General features: G+C 38.5%; 1 protein-coding gene across 1 annotated transcript; it reads right to left on the minus strand.

Annotated features, from left to right (window-relative positions):
- Positions 1–6,987: 6,987 nt before the first annotated feature.
- On the minus strand, positions 6,988–12,189 carry LOC145119484 (binding protein). The gene is made up of 9 exons (XM_079055149.1): positions 10,473–12,189; positions 9,614–10,315; positions 8,943–9,443; positions 8,770–8,861; positions 8,584–8,671; positions 8,362–8,476; positions 8,142–8,268; positions 7,876–8,050; positions 6,988–7,795 (listed from the first exon to the last, which is right to left on the minus strand). The coding sequence occupies exons 1-9, from the start codon at positions 12,105–12,107 to the stop codon at positions 7,172–7,174; spliced, it is 4,059 nt and encodes a 1,352-aa protein (XP_078911275.1). The 5' UTR covers positions 12,108–12,189; the 3' UTR covers positions 6,988–7,171.
- Between the last annotated feature and the right edge of the window lie 1,336 nt (positions 12,190–13,525).

The raw sequence follows: 13,525 nt of genomic DNA on the forward strand, positions 1-13,525 counted from the left end.
CCAACCCCATCATGTGTGTTCGCTCCTCTGCGGATTATCCAACTCTGTCAGTGTACTCATCTGACTAGGGTCACCCTTTCCTAGGCTCTTCCTAGGTTCTCACACCTCTCCGCCATCAGCTGCTGAAGAACTCCTAATGATGTCAGCCATCTACCTCCTGAATATCGTCATATTCACTTGGTAGCTAACTCCCATCATCGAGAGTTCCACAAAGCACGAAGTAAGCAGCATTCGGGCATCGAATAACCTCATAAAACCTCTCTAGGCTATTATCCTACTTGCCCTCCTCATACTCATAAGATATCACCGAACTCAAGCAACTTCACCCCACGCGGGCCTATGACTACCCTCTCAGAGGATTCCACGAATGCTCATCCAGGTATCTCTCCTAGATTACTCTTCTACTCAATCCCTCTCTCAAAAGGATTCCCTCTGGATACTCTTACTCAGCACATACTCGAAAGCATATCACAGATAACCGCAACTCCTAGGCTAAGGCATCACAAATCAGGTCACTCTAGTCCTAAAATATGAAATACCTAGCCTATCTCTAGCAAGCATAATATCTCATAGAATATCTCATAACACAAAATAAGGGTATTTTGGGAAATCACCGTTCGGGCTCTGGCTGATTGTACACACTGCTCCTTCTCGTTTTCTCTTAGAAACTCTTGTTTGCTTTAGAAAAATCATTTCTTTGAAATTTTTTCTCAAATCCTCAGTTTGATTCCAGATTTACCCGTAGGCGCATCCGAATCCCTCAAACCAAGGCTCTGATACCAACTTGTAACACCGTAATTTTTCAAACAGATTTTTCATTTTAAAATCGCATACTTTTCATAACATATTGTATGGAAATCTCGTTTATTCAAATTACAAAACACAACTCCATTAAAAATCCAGGATCCTCAAAACATAACTCTTTCTCTGGTGTGTATAATCAAGTCGGTGCCTTCCCGTGATTCCTGAGAACAACCTGAAACACATAACACATAACACGGTAAGCACGAAGCTTAGTGAGTTCCCCAAAATACCATATATAACACATATTAGCCACTCGAGGCTATAACTCTGTGGACCCTCCGGTCCTAACTCTGTGGACCCTCTGGTCCTAACTCTGTGAACCTTCCGGTTCTAACTCTGTAACTCTGGAACATACACGGCATGAATCACATAGAAATAATGCAGTGTATCACAATCACATAAATAGCATACAAGATACTCTGTCACATAACTCTAATTACCACTCTAGGTAAAGTATAGTGAGAAGAATCGCCTGACAAGCAGCAAGTAAATACCCTCGCACCCGAAACTCGAACTAGCCTCCGCCTAGCACAAAAGATGAATATCTCTAATCAATACTCTTCACACGACCCCAATAAATCAGGGCTATTCTTCTTTCTCTAACTCTTGAATTGGGCAAAAGACCATTTTACCCCTCCATGGTCTCCATTACTCATGTTGACCAAACCCCAGAGTCAACAGAAGTCAGACTCGAGTCAACAGTCCATGTCTGACCCGACTCGCCGAGTGCACCCTTGCGACTCGTCGAGTCCACTTACTTTCCTCAGAAATCTCATGACAGCCCAGCTCAGCTCGTCGAGTTGACCCCCAACTCGTCGAGCTATCGCATGCTCAAGCTCATCGAGACAAACCCTCACTGACTCGTCGAGTCAACTCATGGACTCGACGAGTCCCCTCTGTCTGATTCCTCATTCAGACGTCCAAAGTCAGATCTCTCATTCCAAACCCTAGATCTAGCTCTTTAAGACACCAGAGACACATAAAGTCTCGACCTTTACGTTCATGCATGGCATAAATGCCTCAAAATGCCAAAACAAGCCCTTCTTAAGGTGTTAAGCACAACAACCCTCATTTGGACGAATAAATTTGGGACCTTTGGACTTTAGGGACCTCACAAGGTCCAGATCTGAGGACTAGGCTTCTAGCTAATCCACTTTACTCAAAGTCCCAAACCAAAGGTGGTAAAAGCCCTAGAACTCCAAACACATGAGATCTAACCAAAATAATGAGAAAGGTGCAGACTTTTACCTTCCTCAGAAGCTCTGGACGATCTATCACTGCATCCAACTTTCCCCCTCTTGATCCTTGCTTGATCTCCTTCTCTTCTTCTCAAAGGATGCACTAAAAATCCCAAGATAGCTTCTCTCTCACTTTCTAGCTCAAATGACCTTTAGGGTTTGCTTCCAGGGAAAGGGTGGCCGCAAATGAGGCTATAAGTGCCTTTAAATAGGTCCCAAACCCCGGAAAAAAGGGTTTCTCTAATCAGCGCCTACTCGGCGAGTCCCTCTCCTCGGACTCGTCGAGTCCACTCATTAAATCCACGGGAGAAACCCGACTCGACTCGGCGAGTTGGACCCTCAACTCGTCGAGTCCCTCCTTTAATCACAAGATTAACCTACACCATAATACCTCTGAAAATCTGAATGTTACAATCGGTTAGAACATAATGGTGTATGATTTCAATAGAAATATGTAATGATTTCTTGTTTGGAAATTTAGAATCAAATGTTACTTCTATACTCCAAGAAGATATGTAACAACCCAAAATTTTTTGTTTTAACACGTTGCTAAAACCATAATATCCAATAGCATATAACAAAACCATAAGTCGTGTATCTCAAAATGTCATATCAAATGGAACAAATCAAGACTGTGCCAAAACATATCAAAATATCAGAGTAAAATCCCAGGCTAACTGAAGCTGTGGTGTGTGCCATGCCATCATCCCGAGCTCTTCCCCTTACTAGCATAAGTACCTGAAAACAAAACTGAAATTGTAAGCATGAAGCTTAGTGAGCTCCCCCAAACTACCACATACCATACAATAACATATAAGGCAACTACTGGGCCTTGCCCACTGCATCGGACCGAAGTCCGGAACTGCATCAGACCGAAGTCCGGAACTAACGAGGGCCTTGCCCCCTGCATCGGACCGAAGTCCGGAACTAACCAGGGCCTTGCCCTCTGCATCGGACCGAAGTCCGGAAACTGACTGAACATAGCATAGCATAATCATAACTACTAACATAACACTTATACTGCATATTGCATCGGACCGAAGTCCGGAACACATAATACAAAGACAAGCTTGAATCACAAAGACATCAAGCATACTGAACTACTGCATCGGACCGAAGTCCGGAACTATTGCTAACTAGACGGGTCGGCATTGTGGCCGTAGACCCGTTCCTACTAGAAGGAAACTCACCTCGTAACGCTGGCTGCCGAGATGCTAAATCTGAAACTGCCTGACTGTTGCTCCGGAACTCCCCGGCTACAAATCCCATAAACACTAAATCAAATACTGATAGCTAATCTCAGGGTAAAATGACTATTTACCCCTGGTCAAGCAACTTCCTGGTCAAAGTCAACTTCCAATTGACCGGACTCGTCGAGTTGGGCCACCAACTCGTCGAGTCCCTATCATCCAGTCTAATCCTCTACCCGCTTCTACTCGTCGAGTTTGGCAAAGACTCGACGAGTTCTTCTTCGATACTAACATCGAGTCTAACTTCATCTGACTCGCCGAGTTGTATGAATAAATCGTCGAGTTCTCCTTCATCATATGAACACGTCCAGTCTGTGACTCGCCGAATCGTAAGAACAACTCGTCGAGTCTGAAGAACAACTCACCGAGTCCCAAGCATGCTATTACTATACAGTCGATTCTAATCGATTTCAGTGCTTCCAGATCATAGATCTGAGCTTCTAGGACTGGTTTTACACGTAAAGTTTCCAACTTTACGTGCATGCACAAGAGTATGAGGCTAAAATGCCCAAAATCAACAAATACTAAGCACTTAGGGTTGGGAACAAGGCCAAGATTGCATAAAGGTGGCTATAATGAGTTCCTGGAGTTCAATAACGTCCAGATCTAAGGTTTCCATCCAAAGGAGAGTCCATATCTCAAGTTTTGAATCATAAAAGGCTCCAAAGAAGACATAACAAGCATAAAAGAGGGTTTAATGGAGGAATACACAAGGTAATAACTTCATTACCTGAATGAGAAACAGATGGAAGCTAACTCCTGGATCTCCTTTCTCTTCTATGGACCTTCTTTCCTTCCTTCTCTTCCAAAGCTTCCAAACTAGCACAAACACACTCAAACTCAACAATGAGAGCTAGGGTTTACAGGGTAAATGCTCTAAAGGTGCTGGAGGCTAGGGTGGGATGCTATAATGACGTTTAAATAGGGTACAAACCCTTGAAATTAGGGCTTCATTCAGACAAGCAGACTCGCCGAGTCCCAACATATGGACTCGCCGAGTAGCCAACTTAAATCGCGAGCTCATCCCGCTCCTACTCGACGAGTCGGGCTACAGACTCGTCGAGTACCCCTTAAGAAATGGAGATAATTTAATTAAATTTACATACCAGAAATGGAGCGTTACAAGATATTTCCATTAAATCGACTAATATTGGTTGGAATTCATCAAAACAAGATAAAGGTTTTGATAGATATTAAGATATTCAACATGAAGTTGAAAGGACTATGAATGGAAATATGAGTATTCTAAATTTGGAATCATATGATTGTTTCTTAGAATATCATATTGGATTAAGTTATAAAAACTAATAATGGTTCTACCGTTTGAACTATTGAGTTTGAGAAATCACTACAATTTAATGGGTTTCCAAATGGGAAATAAGAGCTCATGACATATATGTTTTGATTACAAACATAAGAATGTCTTGATTAATTTCATTTGTATGCTCTTATAATTATATGTGGTTGTAACTTCTTGAAATTTGGAAGTATATCATTCTGATAAACATAGTTTTAGAAGTATAAATCTACATGGAAATGCCAAGTAGTTATCTTACCCGAGGGAAAGCAACAAAATGTGCGAGTAGTGAAGTCATTATATGATTAAAGCAAGCTTTGGAACAACGGGTATCAAAAGTTTGAATATGTCGTTCAACATCAATGGATGTGATGAAATAGATCCATATAAATGACACTTTAAAGTGATATTCTATTTTATGACATAGTAGGATCCTTGAGATAGGATGCCTAAATAATTTTACATGTATATGGTTAAGACAAGAAATTGCGTGGAAAAATACGATATTTGCAAGAAAACTCATGTATGGAATATTCATAATTACATTTGGCCAATGTTATTGTGAATTCACAAATACATGTAGTACATATGCTTATCGTATTATGTTGACACAATTATGCTTATTCAATAGTGGTAACTATGGTGTAGTTATAACCATATTGATAATGGTCAACATTTGTTGGAAAATATAGGAGAGAAAAAATTTCAAGTTTATCAAAGGTTGGACAATAAACTAAAGGGCTTTTTAAGTTCTTGGGAGACATCCCATGATGAGCCAATAACTCCTATATATATGTACATGATGATGTAAAGAATTGTGAGTCTATATATATTTGTCAAAGACATAACACCATTCAACAATGACTCTCAAGATGAATGACTACATAAAGTCAATATCAGATTGCGGATCCGCTACGAAATGCTTGGAATGAGAGGTCGTTATGAGGAATGGTACAAAAACCCATAGATTAATAAGTTATTGCGAAGGAAAACCCAACCTACTTAACTGGAGATCCCAAGATCTAGGTTCAATGGGACAACCTACTTGCATATAACATTTGTGAATCACTATGGGGGTTAACCCCAAACCATTCCTAAAACAAACAGTGATGCAGGTTAAGCTTATAGTCGTGGATGATAAATTGGAAATCATCACGAATTAGCTTTTAATGATTATTATAGAATCACCTATGTGAGAGAGAAGTGGGGTCGCTTCAAAAGGAATTGTATGGGCACATTCCTAAGAGCTCTTACAGAACCAGGCAAGTGTCCATGACCATAACGGACACATCAATGAGAACCTAACTAGGTCAGGGAGAATCATGTGAGACACATATTGATTATTTACACAAACGGCAGAACAGTTCAAGGACATCGAGTCTACTGGTCCGCTAGTAAAATAAATATGTATCTTAAGGGAATGTTCAAAGGGTAACACCTACCTATCCTATACATGATTCAACTGTTGGATTTTATCTAAGTAGCTTGAAAATGCTTGATCAATTTTCATTCATGTGGGGGATTGTTGGAAAATTGGTGTTAACCAATTTATAAAAATGGGTTTCCCCTATTTTTTTTAACACGTCCAAAATGGATTTAATATGAATGAGAAATTAATTCTTAAAGTAAGGGTGTTGGAAGAAGTAAATAAAAGAGTTTAATGGGTGGGAGAAAGAAAAGAAAAGTTCAGGGACCTTTTTTGCAAATATTTCTTTCTTTGGTAACTGAAATTGTAATTAATATTACAATTTAATTACATATTAAGACACATTAATCTTTGTGATTAATAGAGGTGTTTAAATGAGAGGTTATAGAATGTGTAGTATAAATACCACTACTCTACAACCGTTTGAGTACACCAAAAGAATGCAAGAAAACTCTCTTCTTCCCCACTTCATCTTTTTCTTTTTCTAGCTATATTGAATGTAAAATTCAGGCCTAATGAGGGTTCGGGTGGTCTAGAAGAACCACTTCTAGTTGTTGTATCCTGGGAAACAAACACCCGATAGCGGGCGAATTTGTTTTAAGGACAATGTGTTAAACACATGTCTGAACTTTTTCCTATTTCTTATTTGTTTTCGTACATTTCCGTAATATTATTCCTACACTAATCTCATGGAATCTTTTCCTTTTCTTATGGTGCATCCTCCCTTCACACCAACAATAGAGATTAGAGAACATCTACACACTCGACTATAGTTGTATGTGGTCTCCTAAGGACATGTTTGCCACATATAAATGACGAGAAATTAAATATCATTCTACTTATCTTACTACATCCATTTGAGATGACGAACCATGTCTTAAATTATTATCGATTGTATTGTAGAAAGATAAAAAAAAAAATAGAAGGATATTTAATTTCTGATAAATGACTTACCAATCATGGTCGAAAATATAGAACTAAAAGAGAGCAAATACGATCGGTTAGTGTAAAGTACATTCTAAAAAGTAAGGCTTAAACTTGTGAACAAACTGATACGTACATCTCTAGTCTACAACCCATATACAACTTAAACAACTTATCTTCCTAATAAAAAACACTAGATAAACCTCTCTCTCTCTCTCTCTCTCTCTCTCTCTCATTCGTCCAGTTCAAAAGACTGTCTTCTCCTCAAAGACTCAAGCACCGCCGCTGACTTCCCCTTGTGCTTGCTCACACCCGCTGTAGTCGACTTAAGCTTCGGCACATTCATGGCACTAAGCGACGGTGTCCCTGCACCCTGGTTCACATCCCTAAGCACAGACCTAGCCGTCATCTCCGCCAACGCACCAGCCACCGCTGACGTCACTTTCGAGGTCGCAATCACGCTATTTCCATTCACGCCCTTCCCAACAGCTTCAGCCGCCGTGGATTTCGCCTTCATTGATTCGTATTTCTGTATATCGTAAATTAGCTCTTTCTGGAGTTGTTTATCGGCAACGAGCATCTCATCGATCTCGTTTTTGTAGTCTTTGAGAAGGGTTCTGAGGCATTCCATTAGGGATCCTGAAAGAGGGCTGTTTTTGCTCTCGAGAAGACGTTTTAGTTCTATGAAGATCGGGATTGTGTTTTGAATTAATCCCTTTTTCACGACTTGTGTTATCACTCGTCCTCTCACGGCGTTTTCTCCGGTGGCTTCTTCTTCCATTTCTGTTGATTCCACTGCTGGACCTTTGTTTGTCGGGATTTTGATTTCTTTACAGGAGAGAATCTGAAACGCATCCTGTTTGTTTTGGATAAAAGAACATGTCAAGATATTGAAAAGAGATCAAAAGAATCCAAAATGCATGCATTCCACAATACCTGTAAAACAGATTGACTTGTAACATCATCGATCTTGAGCATTCCATCAGATGCAGAAGCTAAAATTTCTGCACAAACTTTTGCAAATGTAGCCAAAAGATGCTCTGGAGCCATTTGTTTCAACAGGGAGACATATATGTGCATTCTTCGACTCCTCGAATTCTCATCATTTCCCCTTAAATTTTACAGAAAAATATGATGTATTGATGATAATCTACAAAAGAGAAAAAAGGAAAAGCAACATGAGATATTTACAGACTGTTTACCTGATAGAAAAAAGACGGTTTTCTTTCGAGGAACTCCCGGAATTGGCTTGCCCAGTATGGGCATTACAGTCATTTAGAACAAAGACGGCTTCAACAAAGCTGTTATAAGCTAAAAGTGGCGCCTTCACTGTGACATGATACACATATTAAAGTCAAAAGCATTAAATAAGAATTTGTAAGGGTAAGTCGAATATTAATAAAATTAAAAAAGAAGTTTCACCTTTTAATATATTCCCAAAAAGAAAATCAGCAAGTTGTCTTATTTTCTCTGATTCATCAACAAGTGATAAAAGAAATCGAAGAAAAAGGACACCTCTCCACTTCACATAATCACGCTAATTACAGGAAAAACGAGTCAAACGTGTCAAAATTGTCAATCCACGTGTTCTTGACCTTAAAAGACATGATTTTTAACATGGGAATGTCAATTCATGAAGACTACCTGTAATAACCTTGATAGAAGTGTGAATGTCTGTCTTCTAACTAGTTCACAAGGATCACGAAGACATTTGGTGATGTTTGGTATATAACTGTTGATTTTAAAAGAAAAAAAAAAACATAAGTGGGTGCTTATTAGAAAACACACATACATACATATCTATATATCTATATTAGTAAGAGAACTCACCAATCAACCAAAGCAGTATATCTTACACAAAAATCCGCCATCATTACAACAATATTGTTTCGAAGGGCTGCACTGTTGCTCTTTTCCATCTCCTGCAACAAAGAATGTTTCAGTTTTGGACTAAACATGGTAAAACTCAGAAAGCACAGGGACATATTTTGTAATTTACAAACCTGTACAAACAGTGGTATATATCTCTTTGCAAGTTTCCCATCAGCAAGACAAATCTTCCCCATTGTTAACCAAGCTTGAGTGTACAAAGAAGGGGCTACTTGTTTCACAGAAAGTGACGTACTTGCTAACTTTTTAAGTTTTGGGTCAGAAATGCCAGATGTGATAATATTATGTAAAATGGGAACAATGGATTTCAAATCAGCTAAAGGGCAAATAATGACAAGTGATCCAATGGTGTAAACAGCAGTAACAGCTTGCGATAGTAATCTTGACATGGTTGTTGATGATTTGTTCTTGTTGTTACCCTTAGTCCTGGTTGGAGGTGTAAGTAAGGTGCTACCTTTGTTTATTTCTGATTCTTTTGTTAAATATGTTTCAAGAGTTTTTGAAGCTTTTGAAAGTAGTTGGTGGACCCATTTGATTACAAGGGAATCAGCCTCTTCGGGTGTTTTAGCCTTTTGTTTGCATAATGTTCTCAGTGCTTTTACATGAGCAGTAACCTGTCATCACATAACATAAAAAAGAATTAACCGATTTTGTCATTGTGGATGCTTTAACATCTGCAAGAATGAGCATTTTGAACAAAAAGCACCAAATGCAATGATCTTTTTGAATTTTGGTTAATTTGCAACAAAAAAGTTGATAGCTTTATTAGGAAGGACATAGATACCTCCATAGAATGCATGCTGAAGTCCTCGATTCTTTTAAGCAAATTATGGGCCAAATCTGCAGCAGGTTCAGCAGGCAATTCAACAGAAACATTAGAAATTGTTTGCAGAAGATACACACGATCTCCAGCCCAATCAACAGAACTGGATTCAACGCCTTCCACTTGTTCAAGTTCAACAAACTCTTGTTCTTCATGTGGGCTATGAGAAGCTTCTTCATGTTTATCAAGAAGCTGCCAATGGTGATAAAGAAACTCCCAATCCACTGCTTTCAAGAGAAATCCAGACACCTCAGATAACAAAAACCATGTGCCAGCTGGCGCTGTCCACTTACTTATTGGTTTGGAATCGGTCAACCACATAGACTCTGACTTTTTAATGATGTTTTGAAGTGAAACTGCAATCTTGGGTTTAAGTTTCTTCTTTTTTCCAAGATTTGTGCATATCTTTTTGACCCATGGAGTCACTTCACTGTGACAGATTTCTTTCAATAGACCTAAAACTCCATCAGAAAATAACAGATTTTGATTCTTTTCTGATCTTCCATCAAGATTAGATCCTGCACGTGAAATCCGATCCAACACAAGTTCTAGAAACAAATTCTCACATTCTTCTTGGATGCTTGTTTCATTGTCTGTTATCAAACGTGGGACAGAATGTAACCACTCCTTTGTCACATTATCATCATGAAACTTCCTGAATGTCTACAAAAAAACAACAAACCAAAATCATCTTCTTGTTCAATGGTAACTATATGCTGCAACACAAATAGTCAAATACCCAAAACTCATTAAAATGCATAGAAAGAAAAGAACTCAATGACATATCAAGATTTAAAACAGAAAAGTATAGAGATTGGACCTCTGAAAGAGCAGAAATTGCAGCCTTTCTTATGCTCACAAGTTGATCAGAACAAGCTATGCCCATAATCTTTAACAACATTTCATCAAATCCACCACCTTCACCTTGAAGAACTGTTAGCTTTGACATTAGAACAAGTGCTGACTTCCTAACAGCTGCTTTCTCATCAACACAACGTTCCCTCAAAACATCATTAATCCCACCATATTCACCAAATCCCATTACTTTCATCAACCCTTTCTTGCTCTCATCATTCCCTGATAAAACCCCAACTAATTGTGCCAAATTAGTGAGTGCACGTGCCCTAATTCCTGCAACTGAATCTGAACATCTTTGTAATAGTGCTTGCAGACACCTGAATCCCCAAGAACTCTCATGCTTTTTTTCTGAACTGGTCACTACTGGATCACCATTTTCTGAACTGGTCACTACTGGTTCACCATTTTCTGAACTGGTCGCTACTGGTTCACCATTTTCTGAACTGGTCGCTACTGGTTCACCATTTTCTGAACTGGTGTCTAATGGATCATTATTTTCAGAACTGGTCCCTAATGGATTATTTAATGTAGTTATCAAAATAGGAATAAGATCAACTGCCAGTAGTCTAAGTTGTGGTTTCCCAATAGTCATTTTCACTACATAATCTGCAAACTCCATTTGTTCTTTATGTTCTAAAGATTTAACGATTTCCAGTATTGAATCCACAGCTAAAGCTCGAGGTTCAGATTTCTCGGGAGCTTTACTAACCAAATACTTTGGAAGATTAACCATGGCTTTTCGAATCTCGTCTGAATCCTTTGCCATTACAGCCATCTTGTTCACTACAAATGCTAATGAAAAGGTCCTTGCCTGTGATTTTGACAAGAGAATTGAAGAGGAAAGAGACTTTAATACCTCAGCTGCAGTAATAGATTTATCTCCATGCTCAGATTTCAACAGTTCGCTCAAAATCTGTGAACACAAGTTGCATAATTTGGTGTAATTTGCTGAATTTCCACAAGATTCAAGTGCAGTTACTGGAATCTCAGCCACTGTTTGAACCAAGGCCTTCAAACTATCAGGAAACCTACCTAAATGAATCAAACGCAGAACGAGATGTAACCTTTCGAGAACAGGAAACAAAGTCCTAACATCAAATTCTCTTACTGGTTCTCTATCCTCCTCGCCCTCTTCTTCGACATTCTTACTGGTGTTCTTCGACCTGCCCCCGCCCCTTCCTCCCCTCTTTTTCTTAGCGACATTAGCAGATGGTGGACCCGATTGAGTATTCTTGAAAGAGCGACGGACAGTGCGGAGTAGAGAGAGGAAAGCCATGGGTGTAAAGAGGGATAAAACAGGGAAGTTAGGGGTAAGGAGGAGGGATAGGTAAACCTTGGAAGCGAGGAGAGAGTGATGGGGTACGCCAGAGTCCATTGCAGAGGTGAGAGGCTGGAGGAGGGAGGAAGCGAGGGAGAGGTTCTTCGAGGAGAGTTCATCGGAGAGATTTTCGATTTCGATTGGATCATCTTTGTCAAGTGTGTAATCTAAGAGGGTTTGAAGGGCTAATAGGGCTGATTCGGAAATAGGAGTCTGCGAATGAAGGTCGTTGCGGTGTACTTCGAGCTCTGTAACTATCTGGTAGATTGCTTCTTCCATGGCCGGCGGCGGTAGAGCCGTCTCTCCGTCCGGAAAATGGTCAGGGTTTGCCGCTCTGGCTATGAAATGGAAATGGAGATGTGAAAATGAAAAAACTTGAAATATTGGCTTTCCCGCGGTAGCTGATCGTTTTAGATGGTGTTCGGAATAAGTAAAATAATAATAATATATATATATATATATATATATATATATATATATATATATATAATATGGGGATAGGGAATATACATTACAGCCCCACCTAAGCTTAGGTACTAAACTTCTAAAATATGTCGTTTTAACATGCTAAATATACCCGATTTGGTTTCACTTTGTACTATATCATCCTCCATAACATTTCTTTACCATCTGTGTTTTCTTTCCTCAATTATCGTTTATTACTTCACCCAAGTGAACATTACTAAACCCTAAACCTAAACCCTAAACCCTAAATTTAAACCATAAACCCTTTTCCCTAAACCCTAAACCCTAAATCTAAACCCTAAACCTTAAATCTAAACCCTAAACCCTAAACCCTAAACCTAAACACTAAACCCTAAATCTAAACCCTAAACCCTAAACCCTAAACCTAAACCTAAACCTTAAACCCTAAATCTAAACCCTAAACCATAAACCCTAAACCCTATTGTGTCGATCTTGAATTTACATCTTGAAGTATTAATCGTGAATCCATTAACCGTAATCTTTATATAGTAAAACAATGTATTTTCAAAAGGTTTAGTACCTAAGCTTAGGTGGGGCTGTAATGTATATTCCCTTTTATATATATATATATATATATATATATATATATATATATATATATATATATATATATATATATATATAGGGTTGAGATCGGTTGAGAACTCATAGTTTCCCGAGAACCCGAGAACTAAAAGTGAAGCGTTGGATTGGATTTAAGATTATAAGGGTAAGATTGTCTTTTATGTTTTATTTAAGTATTACAACATCTGTACGATTTTCTTTCCAAAATATCATCTTCTAACCTTCAAAATTATCAAAATCAACAACGAAATCATAACAAATCTACATCGATCGAATAGTTCTTATCTTAAATTCATAATTTCTTTCTTCATTGATTTCTTTCGTCATTGATTTCTTCATTGAAATAGTTGTTAACGCAAATTCGAGATCGATTACAAAGCAAAATGAAAGAACCCCTTTCTATACTTTCATATTTCTGAAAGACCCAAACTTTCATACTTGACAATATAGTTACTCCAAAACATGCTACATGCATATTTATAAAATAATATTTTTACATTGATAAAGTCATTACAAAAGATTGGATACAAACCGACTATGTTTTAATATTTTACATAACTACCCAGGATATTGTAAATCTATACAAACCTAAACCAAAATACAAAAAAAAAAATTACAACTATTCTAAGTCTTCCAACTATACTGGG

This window comes from Lactuca virosa, chromosome 6, assembly GCF_052849685.1.
Source record: "Lactuca virosa cultivar CGN04683 chromosome 6, Lactuca_virosa_CGN04683_v6, whole genome shotgun sequence".
NCBI classification, from domain to species: domain Eukaryota; kingdom Viridiplantae; phylum Streptophyta; class Magnoliopsida; order Asterales; family Asteraceae; genus Lactuca; species Lactuca virosa.

Bases quoted from the DNA above. Each gene is read 5' to 3' on its own strand.
- LOC145119484 (XM_079055149.1), bottom strand. From the start codon at position 12,107: ATGGAAGAAGCAATCTACCAGATAGTTACAGAGCTCGAAGTACACCGC. The intron at 8,862-8,942 runs GTTTGTAAATTA...TCTTTGTTGCAG, and splicing joins ATATACCACTGTTTGTACAG to GAGATGGAAAAGAGCAACAG. The intron at 8,269-8,361 runs GTGAAACTTCTT...ATCATGTCACAG, and splicing joins TTTTGGGAATATATTAAAAG to TGAAGGCGCCACTTTTAGCT.